The 22,195-nt window shown below is 35.9% G+C and overlaps 1 protein-coding gene across 1 annotated transcript in view; it reads left to right on the top strand.

Annotated features, from left to right (window-relative positions):
- fat2 (FAT atypical cadherin 2) overlaps positions 1-20,078 on the top strand; it is a 56,310-nt gene extending 36,232 nt beyond the window's left edge. Inside the window, exons 18-24 of the mRNA XM_051127184.1 lie at positions 1,086-1,283; positions 3,182-3,983; positions 5,554-5,708; positions 11,442-11,883; positions 12,383-12,542; positions 15,070-15,578; positions 17,839-20,078. Coding sequence (XP_050983141.1) covers positions 1,086-1,283; positions 3,182-3,983; positions 5,554-5,708; positions 11,442-11,883; positions 12,383-12,542; positions 15,070-15,578; positions 17,839-18,296 — 2,724 coding nt within the window. The 3' untranslated portion in view covers positions 18,297-20,078. The remainder of the gene's footprint in view (positions 1-1,085; positions 1,284-3,181; positions 3,984-5,553; positions 5,709-11,441; positions 11,884-12,382; positions 12,543-15,069; positions 15,579-17,838) is intronic.
- Positions 20,079-22,195: the final 2,117 nt, after the last annotated feature.

The raw sequence follows: 22,195 nt of genomic DNA, 5'->3' as shown, positions 1-22,195 counted from the left end.
AAAAATCTGAATAAATTACATTTTTAAATATATTCAGATAGATAACAGTTATTTTAAATAGTGAAAATAGTTTACAATTTTACTGTACTTCAAATAAATGCAGGATTGGTGAGCAGAAGAGGCTTCTTTAAAAATCATTAAAACATGCATTATAATACCTTTATAATGCATTATACATAAATGCTTTAAGTAAGGTAGCAATTTCTGGTTGTTTCTACACCAATTCTTCTCAAGCATAGGATTGTGTGACATCAAAGGTGCAAAAAGCGGACACAGTTGTCATCTCATTTCTGCACATGAGCACAGAGGAAGCCAAGAGTTCAAGCTAAAGAGCCAGTCAGCCATGTATAATATAGTCATTTTTTGTCTGCAACAACAAAAAAAGTGTTCGAACTGTCTTTTTACCCCTTCGGCGTCAGCCGGATCCATTGCTTCTAATTATAGGGTCAGATCTGCTGACTTGGAAATATTTTTCACACCCCATTTACCCCCACCCAAGGTGTCTGTGTGTTCAGAGTGCAGCGGCTATTTGCCACCATGTAGGTGGTCAGTAACAATTAGGCTCATCTCTGCTGCCCGAGCGCTCTGTTTCAATTACCTGTTCCAGTTGTGCCAGCTTGAAGGAAGATGAGGAGCACATGTCGAATCGGTAACTTTCTTGACAAATGCAGACAGAGTGATAAAAATCACCATCTGTTCTTGCTGCGTTCTCATTTCGACAGAATGGGGCTGTTTCTTCAAGCTTAGATTTGTTTGCACAGAAGATCCTGGCATCGAAAACGAGTCCCGTGACAGAAATAAGCTATTGATTTGAAAAACAGCAAGCAACATACAAACAACAGGGCGGATTGATCACGGTTATTCTTTTCCAGCAATTTTTCTCTGGTCAACATGATAGATTCTGTTGGCAGAGTAGTAGAATACAATAACACTCAGAGGAGCGAACTCCAAAATCACCTGCGTCCCGATCAACATAAACAACATGTTTATGTAGTTTCAAGAAAGGACAGCTACAACTTTCCTAAAAGTCAGATGGTATTTTCCAAGCATGTGCGGCTTGATTAATGGTGTTTTTCTGGCCACAGGAAGGAGAGGCTGTGGGCAGTGGGATTCTGCAGCTGCTAGTAACAGACAGAGATACGCCTCAGAACGGCCCTCCCTTCTCCTTCCATATTGTCTCAGGAAATGAGGACAGGAGCTTTAACATTGACCAAGGAGGACTGCTGTCTGTATCCTCCCCCCTGAGGAGGAGAGGCAAGCCTCAGCATCTGCTAAAAATCCAGGTGAAAGATTTCATTCATTAATGAAAAAATGAAAGACTCTTGTCATTTATTCAGTCTCATGTTGTTCCAAAGCAATTAGGACTGCTAGAAATGTTTACATGCTGCTCTTTTCTTAATAATAGAAGTGAACAAGGATGGGTGCTGTCAGAAACAGCCCAAAAACAGTGTGAAAGTACCATAAAAGGGCAAAATTCAGAATTTAGGAATTTGCTTCCTTTCAAAGAATGATGCAGAATTATATTATATTATATTACATTATATTACATTATATGCCAAAGGGGAGAGGGATGTTATATTATATTATATTATATTATATTTTACATTAACAAACATTTAACATTAACAAATATTAATAAATGCTGTAAAAATAGTTCATAGTTCAAAACGGTTCATTGTTAGTTTGTGTAAGTTAATGCATTAACAAATTTGGACCGTATTGTAAAGTGTTACCAACATTTTTATTGGACTATTGGTTATTTTTATTGGTTTTAATGCAAGTAGAAACTTTTTTTATGAAGTATGCTCACTCAGGGACCTGTTTAGTAAGATTTTACCAGAAAAGATGTTAGATTTTTTATCATATGTGACCCTGGACCACAAAACCAGTCTTAAGTAGCACAGGTGTACTTATATCAATAGCCAAAAATACATTGTTTGTGTCAAAATGATTGATTTTTCTTTCATGCCAAAAATCATTAGGATATTAAGTAAAGTTCATATATTACATGAAGATATTTCGCAAATGTCCTACTGTAAATATATCAAAACTTAATTTTTTGATTAGTTATATGCATTGCTAAGAACTTAATTTGGACAACTTTAAAGGCAATTTTCTCAATATTTAGATTTTTTTTTTCCGACTTTATATTTAAAGTCTGCTAAATTGGAACAACTAATTTTGTACTTAATGCACTTTAATTGTGTGGAAGTAGTGCTGAAGTCTAACTAAAGATATACTTAAGTATATTTGATTGTGCTAAAGTGGAAGTATTGCAAGTTTACTTTAGGTACACTTTAAATATTTTGCTTTTAAAGACTGATGTTATTTAAAGATCATACAGTCCTCATCAACAGTGACATTTAAACATATTTTAGGCTTAATATTAAGAAATGTGCATTGTGCACATGTAGTACTGCAGATAAAGTTTAATTACAATTTTTATATCAGTCTTGAGCGATATATCAGTAAATATGTAAATAGACTTGAACTATACTTAGTATGAAATAAATGCATTTTAAATCTATTACTTTTTTACTAGGGTATGTATAATCTACATGATCTTCAAGACTTTAACTTTTCAGACAAGGCGTTGTTAACCCAACCTTAGAAATTTGTCTTGACAAACTTTCGTTTGCAAGTTATAAATTATACTTACTGCAGTTTCCTTGAGTTTAAATGTAAAGTTTAAATTTTAAATAAAATTTAAATTTTAAAATTGCGCTTCCGTTAACTCAGATTTGAATTAACATTCAATTTGAATTCCGAATCCTGTTTGCTACATTAATTCAAATTCAAAACTTGAATTGGAATTTGGAATGTTTTCACATTTAAATTATAAAAGGCACACAATCCTGGTCACCATTCATTCTCATTGTATAGAAAAGAGTATTGTGAACATTTTTCAAAACTTCTCCTTTTTCCTGTCTGAAGAAAAACAAAAAGTCACACACAGGTTTGGAACAACACTAGAGTGAATAAATGATGACAGAAACTATACCTTCAAATGGAATATGGCATGTATGGCATAGTACAACCTGACCTAAACTTGATTCTTATCTGAGGAGCAGTGATTCTACCACACCATCTTAAATAATGTAAAGCGACTCTTCAAAGGTCAGTGTATTGTTTGCACGTCGCAATGTTTTTTTCACACATCACATAAATATCATCTCCACAGGTCACTGACAGCGGCCACCCTCCCCTGTCCTCAATATGCGTGGTGAAAATCAACATCACGGAGCAGAGCCGATATCCACCCACGGTGACTCCGCTAGAGGTTTTCATCACCACCGCCGGCGGGACGATCTCGAAGCGTGTCATCGGCAAGCTGCACGCCACGGACCAAGATCCCCAAGATGTCCTAACTTACAAACTGGTTTCTGATGGCCTGGACCAAGGCCTGTTCTCAGTGGATCCAGTGGATGGAAAGATCGTGGTGGAGAAGAACCTGGATCCAGGCCTGTACCAGTTGAACGTGAGCGTGTCCGATGGGAAATTCAGCATTTGGGCGGGAGTGAAGGTCTATGTTTGGGCTGCCGCTCAACACGATCTGGATCAGGGCTTCACGCTGCAGTTGGCTGGACTTTCGGCCGAAGAGTTCGTGTCCGATCACTGGCGAGGCCTCCAGCGCAACCTGGGCTTGGAGCTGAACATCCCCAGACAAGAGTTGCACATCGCCAGCTTGCAACAGCAGCCAAACTCCGTCAACATGGAGGTGCTGCTGGTCCGGAGAGCTCAGGACGGCTCCGTCCAGCCCGTGTCTGCTCAGCGGCTCACCGGTGTGCTTTCGACTGTAGAAGATACGCTGGGTTTGAACGTCTTAAGGCTGAAGCATGATGGTTGTGTGGGCGCTGGATGCCCACCTCGGGGTTGCAGGAACGCTGTAGTGATGAGACAGGGGAGAATGAGTAACTACGCCACCACACGGGCGAACTTCATCACACCACAGCACAGCTGGGAAAGCGTTTGCACCTGCAATGGTAAGCGGCGAGACCACCAGCATTCCACTGAGGATTTAGACAAACCTGGAGGCCTTGAATATTATCTTGTTTCTCACTTAGTTGCACCTTTGTTTTGACTTCTCTGGGTTTGCCTTAAAGGGACAGCTCACCCTAAATTAAATGTACCCTCATGTCATTCCAAAACCAGGGAACACAAAAGGAGATGTTTAGCAGAAATGCTAAAAAAGCTCCAATAACGATAAAAAGCAATAGTTTATATCAGTGGTTCTCAACCAAAAATAAGACTAAATAATCTTATAATTCACCCTCTCTTTGTGTTTGAAAAACTAAGATTCCCACATCTTGTTCCCACCTCATTTTAATAATGTGATTTTTAGATTTCTAGAGAAGTCATGTAAATGAATACAATCTTAAAACACTATGGGTATTTTTATAATGTTTATACATTTTATAGTTATGCTGTAAGTAAAAAGAAGTTTATTTATTTTTCAAAATGATCCACTTTATCATTTTTTTTATCAAAATTATTTTTATCATATGTAGATTTTTAATGCATTTGAAAGAAGTATCTTGTGCTTACCAAAGCTGCATTTATTTGATCAAAAATAGAGTAAAACAGTAATATTGTGACAATTTTTAACAGATCGGAAAAAAAAAACATTTTCTATTTGAATATATTTTAAAATGTAATTTATTCTTGTGATGCAAAGCTGAATTTTCAATATCATTACTCTCTAGCCTTCAGTGTCACATGGCTTCTCAAGAAAGATTTGTGACCCTGAACCACAAAACCAGTCATAAGGGACAATTTTTTGAAATGGAGAATTATACATCATCTGAAAGCTGAAAAGGAATATTTGGCCGAGATGCAACTATTTGAAAATCTGGAATTTGAGGGTGCAAAATAATGTACAGTATCATTACAATAAATAAATATATTTCTACAAATATGCCAGTTCTACTTATGACTGGTTTTGTGATCCAGAGTCACATTTCTTCTTCTTATCAATGTTAAAAAAAAAATAAATAATAGTTGTGCTGCGTTTTTATTCAGGATTCTTTGATGAATAGAAAGAACAGCATTGATTTGAAATATAAATCTTTTGTGATTTTGTAAATGTCTTTAATCTAATTTTTGATTAGGTTAATGCATCCTTCCTGAATAAAAACATAAATGTTTTTAAAACAAATCTGACTGACCATAAACCTTTGAACAGTAGTATATGCAAACAGTGCAGTGTTTTCATTTTTTGCTAAGCTATTCCTTTAAAGATGCCTGTTTTAAAGTTTGCATGTTTAACTTAATTCCTGTTATTACACTCTTAAAAATAAAGGTGCTTCACGATGCCATAGAAGAACCTTTAACATCTGAAGAACCTTTCTGTTTCACAAAAGTTCTTTGTGACAAAAGAAGGTTCTTCAGATTATAAAAAGGTAAGATGGTTCTTTAAAGAAGATGGTTCTTCTATGGGATCACTGTAAAGAACCGTTTAAAGCACCTTTATTTTTAAGAGTTTTGGTTTCAACAGGAAGTGGACAGTGGGCATTTTGCCAAATGTATTTACTATTCATACTTCCTGCATTGCAGAATCTGCTGTGAGTTTTGACGGCAAGGGTTATCTGAAATACCTCTATCAAATGGAAGAGGGCAAAGAAAACTTCCATCTGTCTCTCCGACTCAAGACATCTGCAACAGAGGGCACAGTGATGTCCACCAATGCCTCTGACTGGGGAAAATTAGAGGTACGACATTTTTCAGAAGTCTTTTGTCTTGCACAGAAAGCTTACTTTAAGCGCATAGCTGTAGGTATAAATCTAAAACACAAAGAAAACCCTGCCATCCAGATCACAATAGAACGATCACAGGAAACTTCTCTCCACCCACGACAAATACAATGTCCGAATGTTTGCAGTAGAAGCTTGTTTGTCCTCATGAACAACTAACTGCGCATTAAACGCGTTAATATTCAGAAGCACATTCCAGAAGGGAATGAAAGCGCTTGTGATGTTGATTTCATCCCACCCCTTGAGCACATCAGTGATAAATCAACCTGGATTTCTGAAATGAGTGTTATGATGAATTCATGGCTGACTGCTCTCCTCCTTTGACTCAGAGGCACAGCGAGGGCTCTTTGAGTATTTGTTTATTTAAACGGCCTAATGCAGCTTTGAAGCTTCAGCTACAGAAAGTCTTTAAGGTTTCACACAAAAGAAAAACTGAAATTGCATTCATGTTCTATACATTCTAAGTAAGATAAAGAACACCAACCTCTGCTTCAAAATCATGTGACATCTCTCCCAGAGGACATCTCGTTTATGCACCATAATTGAATATTCAATTTAAATGGGTTGCAACATCAAAAGTGCACTCTTCTTTATTTCAAAGCTTTACCTCTGGGTTTTGAAAACTGGCAAGCTGGACCGTTTCATTGTTGCAGATGGGCTTCAAAAGGAATTGTTAAACATGGTCATCCAAGAAATCTTCAGGGCATTCATCTTCACACGTTGCAAAGCTATACATGACATAATTCATGTGTCTCTCTCGAGAATTACCATTCTGGCGCATCTCAGCAAATTCCTATCAGTTCTCAGTCTTTTAATCTGAAAAGAGCGACAGCTTAAGCTTTGGAAACCTGTAAAATTTGAATCAACTGCTAAGCTAGTACTTTCAGTTTTCTTGCGTTTTAAGTAATTACTTTCAAATGGAAATCGAGCCCGTTTGAGCAAAGCCACCTCTGACAAGATAAAGGGAAGAAAAGGTGACTTGTCAGTTAAAAAGCTGTAGCATTTATGAATACTGACAGCTGCGATCTAACGTTATTAAGAGAAACGAGATCTGTGGCGGGATAGATACGGTGGAACTGATAGCCTTTAATGCAGTGAAGTGTCCGAGCATGGGGGCATTGATCGCAATAATTAGGTTTTTCTTCTAACCGGACTCACATCAGGAGGTCTGTTGCGAAACCTACCTAGACAGCGTTTGTAAGGCATCGCAGGCACAATCCTGATGCCAAGACTCTTCCAAACAGCAGGCAGTAAAATGATTCATGTAGGATCTATTAGTCTGACAAATTCTAATGCTACATTTTATCTTGGGTGGTAGATATTTTATTAGAGATTTTATTATTTTTTTTTCTGTAAGAAATGAATGCCTTTATTGCAAAACTGAATTTTCAGCATCATTACTCCAGTCTTCACTGTCACATGATCCTTCAGAAATGATTATAATATGCAGTTTTGTTTCTTAAGAAATACTTATTATATCAATGTTATCACTGTTAAAAAACAATAGCCGTGCTACTTTTTTATTCAGCATTTTGACACTGAATGATGAAAATTCAGCTTTGCATCACAGGAATAAATTGAATTTTAAAATATATTAAAATAGAAAACAGGCGTTTTAAATTGTAATAATATTTTACAATATTAATGTTTTTTTTTAATATTTTTGGTCAAATAAATGTAGCCTTGGAGACTTCTTTTAAAACGTTTAAAACTCTTACTGATCCTAGTATAACTAGTATAAATGCATTCTTACAAAATCAATTTGAGTCATTCACTACTAAAAAGTATCAATAAAATTCTCTATTTAAAAAAACAAAAACAAAAAAACAATGCCATAATTTATTTAAAATACATTTATTTCATACTAAGTCTACTTCAAATCCATTAACATACAGTATTTATTGACATATCACTTTAGACTTACTGATATAAAATTAAAATTAAACTTAATTTGGAGTATTTTTTATTGCACAATCCACATTTCTGAATATCATACCTAAAATGTTTTTTAATATCACTATTAATAAGAATTGTATGATCTCTGTATAATATCAGTCTTTGAATGCAAGAAATTTAAAGTGCACCTGAAGTATACTTGCAACAGTTTCACTTTAGCACAATCAGCTATACTTAAGTATATCTGTAATTGGACCTCAGCACTACTTCTGCACAATTAGCACAAAGCACAAAATTAGTTGTTCCAATTTAGGAGACTTTAAGTATACCAGTTTAGCATACCAAAAGTACAATTGCAGGGCATTTTTATTAAGCACATAAATATGTATTTCTAGTATACATAGCACAAATAAATGTATTTTAAATACATTTTAGTATTTTTTTTCACTAGGGTTTATATATGTGGAGTTACTGCATATATGAATCCAGTGGAGAATAAAGCAGAAAAAATAGATTTCATCCAATCATTCATTGAGGGATAATAACATAAAAATAAAGTAAGGGATAATAGTCAGGCTGTATACAGGATGATCAAGACATTTTTATTATCCATAAACAGCCTATTTTCAGTTTATCTCACTTATTGTGTGGCTGTTGGACAAATAAATTATTGCACATGTAATATTGAGTATGATAAATATAAGTTAGTTTAACCATATCAGCAAACATATTTTTGCCATCATACTTTGCACTCATCATTTTTCAAGACAAATGACTGGGCAGGGAATTTCACTTCCTTTAAATATACTCTTTATTGCTTGTTTGAGCATAAATATTTAGTTAGCTGATGTTTTGTTTTGGATTTACAAGCACAGTGAGATCATGTGCTGTATGTTTTTTTTTTTTTTTTTTTTGATGTGAACCCTGGTGGCTAAACAGCCTTCTTACCTGTCAAACTCAGCATTGCCCTCGAGGAACCAAAGCTCAGATCGTACATTCACTCTCGATGAGTTCTCTCGGGAAAAGTTCCTCTTCCTTTTTTGTGCTCATCTCACCACCACCACCACTGCACACTCAGCTCAGCCCAGCACAGCAAAATCAAACAGCAGCTCCGTCCAATGAAAGCAAATGAGCAAAACCCATGGGCTGACTGGTATCAGATCAGAGCAAAAGGCTCTGTACTTCGCTTCTCACATCCCAAAACTCTCTGAAGATTCTGCCGCAGCAATTAAGAGGCTGGTGTGAAGGAGATGATTGTTAATAATGCATACTCTCAGCATCAGTGTACTATACTTTCAGATGTGGAGTGCACACACACAAGCTATGTTTTTTTAATGCACAGAACAGGAAACTAATACATGCATACGTGAGTGATCCATTATTTGTGGGTGGATCGCTGAGGAGGCAGAATGTCAGCGCCTGTTTGAACGCTCCTGATTGGACTTCGGCTTTGCATCATAAAGTTGTTGGTGCGATTGAAGGAGAACTAACCGCATTCTCCCGTGAGCTCTGTCTTTCACAACCACCTTCTGCGCACACAAAGGGCTTCTTATCTCCCACAGAGTGAGCGCTGGGAGCACACGCTTCCAACTGTGCAAAAACACAACCTATCTAACCTAGCTCAGCAAGAGCTTCGCTTGCTCTTCAGCAACCTGGGCACAGTCTGTAAATATGTAACTTCATTCAATCCGCAGACACCAGGCTAAAGCTAATAAGTGTGTGCTTTTGTTTTGATGGTTTTTGAATATGTTCTTACATGCCAGACCGAAGGTGTAATGCTCATTTTTCTTTAGTCTTTTCAAAAAAACTTTCAATATGCAATTATACATGCAGTGACTTTACTGTGTATGTTTTCTGATGAACATGGCTCAAATTTTGGACTCATAGTCTATAGTCTTTATTTCTTTTGTTTAATGAAGGCCTTAAAGTTGGCTGAAACATTGCTAAAGTCTGTGTTTGTAGAGTGAGTGTTGCACTTTTCTTCTGAAGTTTAAAATTCAGATTTTTTGAGAATCTGTTTAGTATTTTACAGCTTTATTAAGATTTTTATGTTATTTTTTTTAATGCAGTTTGACCATAGACTGTAAAAAAAAAAAAAAAACCATGGATGATGCATCTCAACTTCCTTCCACTATACAAAAGTGAAGCCAAAACATCAGTTTAGCCGCTGTCATCTTGTGAAAATGAAAACTTCATTTGGAGCCCAAGTCAACACAGTAGTGATTTATTTGGAGCTAGAGTTTGCACAGTAGTAATTCATTTTTGAGCTGAGTCTGAGCAGTAGTAATTCATTTGGAGCCAGAGTCTGAACAATAGTGATTCAGTTGGAACCCAAGTTTGCACAGTAGTGATTCATTTGGAGCCAGAGTCGGTGTAGCAGTGATTCATTTGGAGCCTGAGTCTACGCAGCAGTGATTCATTTGGAGCTGATTCTACACAGCAACTATTTATTTGGAGCCAAGTTTAAACTTAACGATTCATTTAGAGCCGAGTCTGCTCAGTAGTGATTCATTTGGACCCCGAGTCTGCGCAGTAGTGAGAATTTTGAGTCTGAGTTTGTGTGGTAGTGATTCATTTTCGATCCCGAGTCTGTGTAGTAGTGATTCATTTGGAGCCCGAGTTTGAGCAGTAGTGATTCATTTGGATCCCGAGTCTGAGCAGTAGTGATTCATTTGGATCCCGAGTCTGAGCAGTAGTGATTCATTTGGAGCCTGTGTGTGCGCAGTAGTGATTCATTTGGAGCCAAAATCAGAGCAGTAGTAATTCATTTGGATCCTGTGTCAGCACAGCAGTGAATCATTTGGAGCCTATGTCAGCACAGTAGTGATTCATTTGGAGTCAGAGCCTGAGCAGTAGTGATTCATTTGGAGCCTGAGTCAGGGCAGTAGTGATTCATTTGGAGCAGTAGTAATTCATTTGGAGCCTGAGTCTGCATAGTAGTGAATCATTTGGAGCCTGAGTGTGCACAGTAGTGATTCATTTGGAGTCAGAGTCTGAGCAGTCATGATTCATTTTGATCCTGAGTCATAGTAGTGATTGATTTGGAGCCTGTGTCAGCGCAATAGTGATTCATTTGAAGTCAGAGTCGGAGCAGTCGTGATTCATTTGGATCCCGAGTTGGTGCAGTAAAGATTCATTTGGAGCAGTCCGTGAGAAAGTGATTCATTTGGAGTCAGAGTCTGAGCAGTAGTGATTCATTTGGATCGCGAGTTGGTGCACTAAAGATTCATTTGGAGCAGTCTGTGAGAAAGTGATTCATTTGGAGCAGAGTCTGTGCAATAGTAATTAATTTGATCATGAGCTGGAGCCTTCAAAGTCAAAGTCCTCCTCAAACTCCCGCAGAACCAATCACAAGCTCACAACCATGACGCCACACCCCGTTTTTATAGAATCAAATATATAAAAGCAAACTTATTAGTAAAATGAAAACTTGAACATACATTAGCGTGACAAGACCTAGCTAAAATGACAGAAACCATCGTTGGGAAACATTTATATGAAATGTAATTTCATTTTTTAGTTTGGCTTATGTCCCATTTGTTTTCATGGAGAGGGTGGGGTTTATAACCTATACTATTTTTTAGATTCAAATACATACATTCAAATGTATTCAAGTGAAATATGTATAGTCAGTAGATTTAACCTTTTCATTAAGAAAATTATAAAAGTTGTTCAAATACATATGAAACCGACATGAATACAAAGAGTACATTTGTAACTTTTTAAATAAGATTTTTCCTGTTCTCATCATGAATACTGTTATTTGTCATTGACTCATTTGTGTTTGTTTTCTAGCTGGTGGACAAGGAGCTGTGGCTCAGATATAGATGTGGCAACATGCTCCCTGCCAGTCTGCATGTGGCCAACCACCCTGTGGCTGACGGCCGCTGGCATCACGTCTCTCTGGATGTCAACGGCACAACCCTAAGACTCACCATTGATGCCAGCCACTCCAACTCTGTGGTTCTTCCTCAACCCTGCAGGCTCAGTCAGTCCGGTGGGGCCTTGATCCTGGCCAGCTCCAATCCCAGCACAGATGCAGAGCAGCTGGGCTTCACCGGCTGTTTGGAGAGCGTACAGTTCAATGGAGAGGCGGTGAGAGGACAGGAGGGGATGACAGGAACTGGCCCGCAGATTGGCAGACTCTTCGGGATCTACCAATGCTGCTCTGATGTGAAGATCTGTGCCAGTAATCCTTGTGAGAACGGAGGCACTTGTGTCGAAGACCCCAGTGGAGGTGGGAAAGCAGTTTTACTCTAAATTTGCTCACACTGTCTTCAATGTTTCACCAACTAGTTCATAAAATTTGATATGCAAATTAGCTCATTTGCACAACACACTTTCCCAACTTGGTTGATATATGGATGATTATAATCATCCATCATTTAATAGCATATAGTGAAAGTGGTGCAAAAGTATTCACCCCCTATATTTCACCTTTTTTGTTTACATGTTATACAGTTGTGAAGTAGTTAATTAATTCTTGCATATTAAACAAGGTCCCTTAACAAACTGGTAAGGGACAACAAACAGAAATACTGGAATGTCTTTGGAGTATAACTACACAGATATGGAAATAAAGCTAGGGAGTCTCCACTGTATCTTCACTTAAAAGATCTCTCAATACCCCAGTGTCATTATACACTTTCATCTCAGCACAGAGAAGTTCCTCTGGAAATGTCTTTGTTATACTGACCATTATGCTAAGATCCATTTTTTCCCCATCTGTCCTCCAGAGTTTCGCTGTAGCTGTCTATCGCCGTACTTTGGCTCCCGCTGTGAGAACGGCATCCTGCCGGACGATCCTTGTGCATCCCAGCCATGTGCTAATGGCTTGTGTACGCCAAATAATCAAGGGTACATCTGCAACTGCTCTGCACAAATTGCTGGAAACAGGTGAGAATCACACAGCGAAGCTCTCGAAATCAGACATGCATATCATGTCCTTGGTGAAGGCATTGAGAAGTCTGACTAATTTGCATGAGAATGAATACTCGCCCACACAGGTTACACACGTTACGTGTGTTTGCCATTTGCCGTGCGCCTTTGAGTTACCAAATTAAAATGTTATTGATTGTCCTCATTCATATATAACACCAAAGCTTGAGGAAATTAGTCATGGAGTGAGAATTTCAATCAATAGATGTCCTTGTGCGTGTCTGTCTCTGTGTGCATTAAACCATAACAGTGTATTGGTCATCACAGCATCAAAACTTTACCAACATTGTTTACTTATGAAATAATGTTAGATGCTTATGTCAAATTGCAAAATGCAATATTTTTCTCTGTATTGTGAACAATATGGACACATCAACTTATGCTACTTCAAGTAGCAAAATGCCACTTGATATTATTCAGATATATGAAAAAAGATTATTTTCACCAGTGTTTCGCTAGAACAGCACATCTGTATACTGCATGTAAAAATGTAAACTAATACTGTATCTTTAAATTAAAAAATATAAATAATGCATTTTTAACACTATAGTGTCATAACATTAAGTAGCGAGAAATATTAATGAAAAATGTGTAATATTAATTTAACCATTTATTTAATATGATTTAATATGTAATTATTTTCTGGAGCAGCTAACACATTGTTAATGTTTATTTTATTGCCATTATTTTCATATGTAATGTGTTTTATCTAGACACTCAAATAGCACTCAAAAAATCAATCAAATTTCCATTCATTGTTATTTAAAATAAATATTTGTCTGTTCTTTTTTGACATGTCTTCAGTGCCAGTCTTAGACCTATGGGGGCCCTAAGCATAACTCAGTTGAGAGAGCCAGTAATATAATAAAAAAAAAATACAAACAACAGGACAAAAACAATAGGAAAATGTATATTAAAAAAAATTATAATAAAAAAAAATAAAACGCTGAACAGTCTTCCCCGTAAAAAATACACTACCAGTCAAAAGTTTTTGAACAGTAGATTTTTAATGTTTTTAAAAGAAGTGTCTTCTGCTCACCACTCCTGCGTTTATTTTATATAAAGTACAGCACAAAACAGTACAATTTTGAAATATTTTTACTGTTTAAAATGATTTTTATTTGAATATATTTTAAAATGTAATTTATTCCTGTGATTTCAAAGCAGATTTTTTAGCATTATTACTCCGGTCACATGATCCTTCAGAAATCATTCAATTTTGATTTGCTGCACAAAAAACACTTATTACTATTATTATGTTGAAAACAGCCGAGTAGAATTTTTTTCAGGTTTCTTTGATGAATTTGATAAACAGCATTTATCTGAAATATAAATCTTTTGTAACCTTATAAATGTCTTTATCATTACTTTTGATCAATTTAAAGTATCCTTGCAAAATAAAAGTATTCATTTCTATAATTTTTATTTCAGATAAATGCTGATTGCTGTAAAAATATTTCACAATTTTACTATTTTTGCTGTACTTTAGATTAAATAAATGCAGGCTTGGTGAGCAGAAGAGACTTTTTTTAAAAACATTAAAAATCTTACTGTTGAAAAACGTTTGACTGGTAGTGTACAAATTGATTCTTACAATACATTGATTCTTATTAAAGTTACTAAAGATATTAAGTGAAAGCTTTCTTTTGTTGTTTTATTAAGATTAAATGACAGAGACAGCAACAGGTTTATTGGCTGCTGTCTCTTTAAGACTGAATGCACAGATCGCTTTCCCAATTATTTTATGTTCACCTAAGATGTAACTTACTGCGTTTAACTAAAAACCCACCAAAGTGGACATTTTGACATATTTTTTGCGTATTTGTCCATTTAAGCTGACCAATGTTTGGCTCTGGATCACCTGCAACTTGCATACTTGAATAGAGTGGCAATTTTCTCAGCTTTTTTATTATTATTTTTTTTTTTCCAAAATGTTGCTTTTTTATGAAACTTACCAAAAATCAATTGTTGATAAAAAGCTAGAATATTTTGTTGTTGTTGTTGTTTGTTAGTTGGTTTAAAAACTTTTGACATATTGCATTATTTTTTTGTAAAAAAATAATAAAAAATGTGCCGGTGACTGACAACTTCAAACAAAATGCTGTCAGGGAAAGAGTTAACAGTAGCATTTTATATTATCAAATGCATAAAGGTATCTCAGATTAAATCATATGGAATGAATTAAAAAAAGAAAATACTTTTCACGCCTGGAAGAAGAGGTGTGTAGCTGATTTGTTATTTTCTTTTTGAAGATGAAACGAGTTATGTGGAAACACCCAGATGATAGCTTGAAAGATGAAAGAAATGTATCTGATACACTGGAAGTTTGCAGTGAGGAAGATATTTAATTTTGATTAGATGGCATATGCCATTTCCACTGAATGGTAACTCATCTGTGGTATCTGTGACTGAGCGTAAAATATCTAGATCGGTGTGGCCCACACACACACTCCTACATTCAGTCAACTGTTCCTTCTCTTTGCAGATGTCAGAATGCATGCACTCCCAATCCATGTCTCGCTGGTTTCGCCTGTTCAGTGGCAGGAAACTCAATCCACTGTGAGCGCACCACTTCCCCTCCATATGTGGAAATCGCCGAGATCTGCGCAGGCATACTGGGGCTTGTCCTCCTCGTCGTGGCCTTTGTGTTTATCCGAAAACACTACGTCAGCCGTAAGAAGCACAAGTCCGGCTGCGTGCAAGATTCCAATGGCTACTTCCCGACGTTGCCCAAAACCATGATGAAAGAAACCGAGATCAGCTCTCCAATGGAGATCAGCACCCTGATTGGCTCCGTAGGCGATCTGGACAGCAGTCCTTTCCGTTCCCTCAAACCTCACGAACAGCGAGAGCTCGGGCCTCAGGTGGGCTCTCGCTCCCAGAGGCCTCAGGGTCCTGTAATTTGCAGCGTGGCCCCCAATCTACCTCCTCCTCCCTCCACCAGCTCTGATAACGACTCTATTATGAAAAGCAACTGGGAGCACGACTACGAAGGTGAGAACTTGAGTTTATTTACTATTTGCCCATCTTCTACAGGCACTTCACTTCATTTGGAATTTAGTCACATCATAAAAGACGAGAGAGGTGGAGGACAAATAGCTGTGTGCGCTTGTGCAGGTCAATGGGAAAGCATGCGTGGGTCATATTCAATTACATCTTCTGTTTGCTGCCGCACTGAGCACTTTCTCATGTGTGCCTCTTCTTAAAAGCTATGGCTTAATAACTGTAAATATCACACTTAGAATGATGACATGCTAGTTTCTCAAGCAAATCCTTAACACTCAAAAAAAGTTGAGAATTTGATTACTTTTTGAATTTTGACTTAAACATGACTACTGATTTTTACTAAATTCAAATAGTCAGCAGAACAGAATTTTACCTGATGCAAATACACTGTGTCTCTGCTGTTTGTGGCACATCGATGGAAAGTCATAAACTGTCATGACTGTCATAATCAGTGCAAAACAGTCTCACCCCACTCACATAGTGGGAAGACTCTGAGCAAAACTTTCTTTGTTTCGTATATTTGGTTATATATATATATTTTCTTCCGCTCTTGCCGTTAGTGAGGCAAAATATATCCGTACATATATCATTTTCAGATGATAGTGGTGGTCAATATTAGATACATATAGGTGGATATTTTATGTGTACATTGTACGTTTATTTCCCCTGTTGATACATTTAACCCTGCTATCTTGCTTTCACTTAAAGTAAATCTTTAAAAACAGTTTATTAAAACATATCTCATTCTGTACACTAAAAAAATGCCTGGTTAAAAACAACCTATTTTGAATTCATTTTAAGCAGGAAATATAACTTAGCTTGGCTTAAACATTTAACCCAACCGCTGGGTCAAAACAACCCAGTTGCTGGGTTTATCCATATTTTACTCAGCGCTTGGTGGTTTTTAACCCAGTATTTTTTTTTGAAAATTATAAGGTTGTGATTCCTAAATTCACTTGTAGTATTTAAAAAATTAAAAATGTAAAAAAAACAAAACAAAACATTTTTTGTTTTTGATTTTTTAAGGGAAAAAATATACATTTATTTATATAAAAAAGTTAATTAGTTTGAGAAAAAAAGGTATTTAAAAAAAACAAAAAATGTTAAAACAAATTAATTAGATGAAAAAAGTAAAAGTAAAGCATTTTTAGAAATGTTAAAAAGTTGATTTTTTTATTTATTTAGATGCAAAAGTAAAAGTAAAGTATTTTTAGAAAAAAGCAAAGTTTTGTTTTGATGAAAAAGTAAGAAAGTAAAAGTGTAATGTTTTTTTAGAAAAAAGGGTAAAGTATTTAAAAAATGTAAAATGTTAAAAAAGTTTATTTGTTTTTATTTTACTTAGATGAAAAAGTAAAAGTAAAGTATTTTTAGAAAAAAAAAAAAACCTAAAGTATTTAAAAAATGTAAAAGAGAAAAAAATGTTTTTTTATTTATTTAGATGAAAAAAGTAAAGTAAAAGTAAAGTATTTTTAATAGAAAAAAAGTATTTTAAATTTAAAAATGTTTAAAAAAGTTGATTTACATGAGATTAAACAAACCAACCAACCCAACCAAAGTTTTTTGTTTGTTTTTGAAAAAAGGAAAAAAAAGTTTCTTCGGCAAGAGCATTTTAAAATAGACAAAATATTAAGCAACACAACTATATTACCGTTAATGATAATACATGTTTCTTGAGCACTACTATGATTTCTAAATGCAGCCCTGGTGAATTTCTTTTAAAAACAAATCTTACCAACCCCAAACTTTCAAACAGTAGTGTACATCAAGCATCTATTGTTTATCAGCCATAACATGAAATAAAGCAGTAAGCCCCGTGAAGCTGTGGTTTACAGTGAATTTATAACAGCTAATGGCTGTTGTTAGGCATGACGTGAAGCGTGCCTAAAACCCCCTTAGCTGTTTGTTTCACATATGTAGTAAGGTTTCACAAAATAAAGCAGAGCAAATAAAGTGTGATATTAATAAAAACATTTTTCTTCCACCAAACAATGCTCCTCAGAAACAGTTGTAGTTTCCAAGCAACAAAGAAGTAAACAAAGGCATATGTTTGTAGAGTAATTTGCAACACTTTAGAACACGGCTCAACCAATCAGAATCAAGGATTGGAACTCCCGTTTTATAAATAGAATATTTAAATAATTTCTTTTAAACCAAGAACTCATCTACTAATGTCAGAACTAATCACCTAATCTGTGCAACCCCGAGCTGCAAGAAATAAACCATTTTTAACAATAACTCTCATTCACAGTGTACCCAGCTGATCCTGACTACTACGGCCGACCCACGGTTCAAGATTTCCCACAGTTCGACATTGTGGAAAGCACCTACTCGACGGCGACCACAGAGTCGCGCAGGAACTCACGTTTCGGAGGCTTCCCTTTCCCGCTGGACCGCGCCGACCGCCGCGCTCCATTACCCCCTTGTTACAGCAATCAGAATTTAGATGACTTCCTGGGGCCGGACGGCCTGCCGCTGCCCAGCTCTCAGTGCCCTAATGAGTACACTGCCATAAGCTACTACCCTACCCAGCACGCGCGCAGCCTGGACAACGTCTCCAGCGGCTATAAGAGGCTCAGCGTGCGTTTGAGTGTGGCACAGCCTTCCTACGCGGACGGCGACGGATCTACTAGAAGGACGCCTCGCAGTTACGCTGGCTCGGATATGGTGGAGAGTGACTATGGCAGCTGTGAGGAGGTCATGTTCTAGGTTACAAAAATGATGAGTCGGGTTATAGATGGGAAGCTCATCTCGTACGTATAGTATATGAAGCTCAATGGCTGAAAGCCACAGAAGCACTATCAGTATTAATAGTCACTTTCAGGGAAAGCAAACACACGCAGATTTACCCTGTAGAACTGTTGCATGACCTTAAAACGTCTACGGTGTGATTATAAATGATGTTATTAGTGTCTAGAGCTAATGCGGCCTAATTTGTGAGTTCAATCGCACCCCGTCCAGTTTGATTGGGAAAAAGTGTATGTTCTTTTCGGCACATGTGTTGAATGACTGATTGTAGTGTTGCATGTCATTATCAGACTGGAAACCAGCTGTGGGGCGGATGATTATTTCTGTAAAACATAACTGAGGACTGCCCATATGTGCTCACCGAAATCAGTGCGCTATGAAACATTTTCAATATGGTGTAAACATTTTTTGCAAGCACATTTTAGAGCAAAATTATACATTGATTTGTACATGCGACTGAAGCAGAGGCTGGATCCCTGCTGTATCAAAAATAAGTACACAATGTGAAATATAAAATGTATGTTATGAAATGTCAAATATAGGTCCCTGATAAGTCATTGGTTGTTGGGAAACGTACAGCTTTTTGACTGTTTCGTTAAATGAATAGCTCATCTCGTGCACTCGGGCCTTCTAAGATGTTTTTAGAAGTTGAGCATTAGATCACTTGCTCACAATAGATGAATGCAGTGAATGGGTGCCGTCAGAATGAGAGTCATAAAAACATCACAACTAATCCACACCACTCCAGTCCATCTTATGAAGCAAAAAGCTTCATGTTCTGTTCAAAATATGAGTCCATAATGCATAATTACGCTTTCCTAAAGTGAAAAAGTCAGTCTCAGGGAATGGACTTTTTCATGCTGGTAAGCAATCCAATGCTAAACTTCTCCAAATCTGTTCGGGTGAAGAAACAAACTCATTTGCATCTTAAATGGCCTTGGGGTGAATACACGTTCAGCAAATTTTCATTTTTGGGTGAGCTATTCCTTTAAGATGTGTCTGGATTGCTGCGCTTGATGAATTGCAATTTTAAATGTGAACTCCGCTGGCTTTATCTACTCATGCTGCAGACGTTCTGCAGTTTTAGAAGTTTTCAGTGATCAAAGGCAATCAAACTTAAGGCATAAAAAAAATCTCTATGCAGCTCAATTATGCTTCTTGACAAACTGTCATAATGCTTACTAATCATTAGAAAGATCAAAAATACTGCCAAAGTATGAAAGAAACTGAACTGATTGAAGAATCATGTATATGGTGTGTGTGTGTGAGCATCATTTTGTATTCTAAAGCGCTTCTGTCAATGTCATCTTTAGGGTTCAATATTTTTTGTTATGAATAGGGATTTCCAAGAGTACATTTTATTGGATGCAAAGTTGACCTGAATGCGACTGGCTTTGGAGATCGGTTTAGCGGACTGATGCATGTGTCATCAAATGATATTGCATGTGCTCCCTTCTCTCATTGACTGTAGTCTATAGTGTTTCAACTGACATAGTACAGTGTTGATGTACATATTATTGGCAGCTGTTGCAAGTATTTGTTGTTCTGATCTGCCGTATGTTTGTGCAGTGGGTGTGGTGAGTGCGAATGTAATTTTTTTGTATTTTGAAAATTCAATGTGGGACCAATCCCATGTTTTAAATAAGTTCCTCTGTGAGAGAATCTGTGTTGTCTTTGCCATTTCCCATGTATGTAGAAAATACTATGAAATATATAAAATAAAATTATGTTTAATATACAGAATGTACTGTTTGTTGTATTTTGATTCATGAGAATCCTATAGATTCAAAAAATCAATAATTCAAAAGTCATTTTTCAATTCAACATTGATAGTGTTGAGATGCCAAAAAATGTATTTATGTTTTTGCCATTTTCTTAGTGTTTAGTATTTTTGTTCATTTAAAAAAAAAAAAAAAAAAAAAAAAAAAAAAAAGTAACTAAATTAATCCTTCAGCAAACACATTAAATTCACCAAAATATTAGGTGGCACAACTTTTCAACATATCAATAATAAGAACTGTTTCTTGAGCAGCAAATCAGCATATTAGAACCATTTCTGAAGGATCATGTGATACTGAAGAGGAATAATACATTAAAAAAACAAAAAAACAAAATCAAATACAGAGCATGTATATTGTATTGTAATATCTCGCAATATTACTGTTTATCAAATAAATGCAACCTTGGTGAGCAAGAGACTTTTAAAACTTTTAAAAGTCTTACATACTATAATACACCATATACACTATCAGTCAAAAGTTTTTGAAAAGTAAGATTTTTAATGTTTTTTAAAGATGTTTCTTCTGCAAACCAAGCCTGCATTTATGTGATCCAAATTACAGCAAAACAGTGAAATTTTGAAATAGTTTTACTATTTAAAATAACAGTTTTCTATTTGAATATATTTTAAAATGTAATTTATTCCTGTGATTTAAAGCTACATTTTTAACATCATTACTCCAGTCACATGATCCTTCAGAAATCATTCTAATATTATGGTTTGGTGTTCAAAAAACATTTATTATTATTATGATTATTATTATTATTAATAATATTTTTTTTCATGTTTCTTTGATGAATAGAAGGTTTAGAAAAAACTGCATTTATCTGAAATAGAAATCTTTTGTAACATTATAAATATCTTTATCATCACTTTTGATCAATTTAAAGCATCCTCGCTGATTATAAAGTATTCATTTCTATCACCCCCCTCCACCCTCCAAAAAAATAAAAAATAAAATAAAATAAAAAAATAAATTATGCAGACTCTAAGTTTTTGAATAGTATAGTGTAGTATAATGTTACAAAAGGTTTTATTTCAGATAAATACTGATCTTTGGATCTTTCTATTCATCAAAGATGTAAAAATGTACTCAACTGTTTTAAATATTGATAATAATTATAATCATAAAAATGTTTCTTGAACACAAAATCAGCATATTAGAATGATTTCTGAAGGATCATGTGACACTAAAGATGGTGCTAAAATGTAGCTTTGATCACACATAAATTACATTTTTAAATATATTTAAATATAAAACAGTTATTTTAAAATTCACTTCCAGAGCAAAAATTGACAGATAATGTACTCACCCCTTGTCATCCAAGATGTTCATGTCTTTCTTTCTTCAGTCGTAAAGAAATTATGTTTTTTGAGGAAAACATTTCAGGATTTTTCTCCATATAATGGACTGATATGGTGCCCCGTGTTTGAACTTCCAAAATGCAGTTTAAATGCGGCTTCAAACGATCCCAAATGTGGTTGTAAACGATCCCAGCTGAGGAAGAAGGGTCTTATTTAGCGAAATGATCGGTTATTTTCATTTAAAAAATACAATTTAAATACTTTTTAATCTCAGACGCTCGTCTTGTCTTTCTCTCCATGAACTCTGAGTATTCTGACTCAAGACAGTTAGGGTTTGTCAAAACTCCAATCGTATTTTCTCCTTCAACTTCAAAAATCATTTCAAAATCATCCTGTATCGCTGCAGAAGTACCGACCCAGTCTTTGCAAAGTGAACATGCAAAGAAGCTCAAACACCCTTAACAAAAAAGGTCGAAAATATGATGATTTTGAAGTTGAGGGAGAACATGAGATGGGAGTTTTTCGACATACCCTAACTGTTATGAACCGGAACAAAAACTCAGTTCAGGCAGAGTAAGACAAGACGAGCTTCTGATATTAAAAAGTACATAAATTGTTTTATGAAAATAACCGATTGTTTCGCTAGATAAGACCCTTCTTCCTCGGCTGGGATCATTTACAACCGCATCTGGGATTGATTGAAGATGCATTTAAACAGCATTTTGGAAGTTCAAACTCGGGGCACCATATCAGTCCATTATATGGAGAAAAATGC

Source organism: Labeo rohita, chromosome 14 (assembly GCF_022985175.1).
Source record: "Labeo rohita strain BAU-BD-2019 chromosome 14, IGBB_LRoh.1.0, whole genome shotgun sequence".
NCBI classification, from domain to species: Eukaryota; Metazoa; Chordata; class Actinopteri; order Cypriniformes; family Cyprinidae; genus Labeo; species Labeo rohita.
The sequence above is the reverse complement of the archived record's forward strand: the minus strand, read 5'-3'. Positions and strand labels throughout refer to the sequence as shown.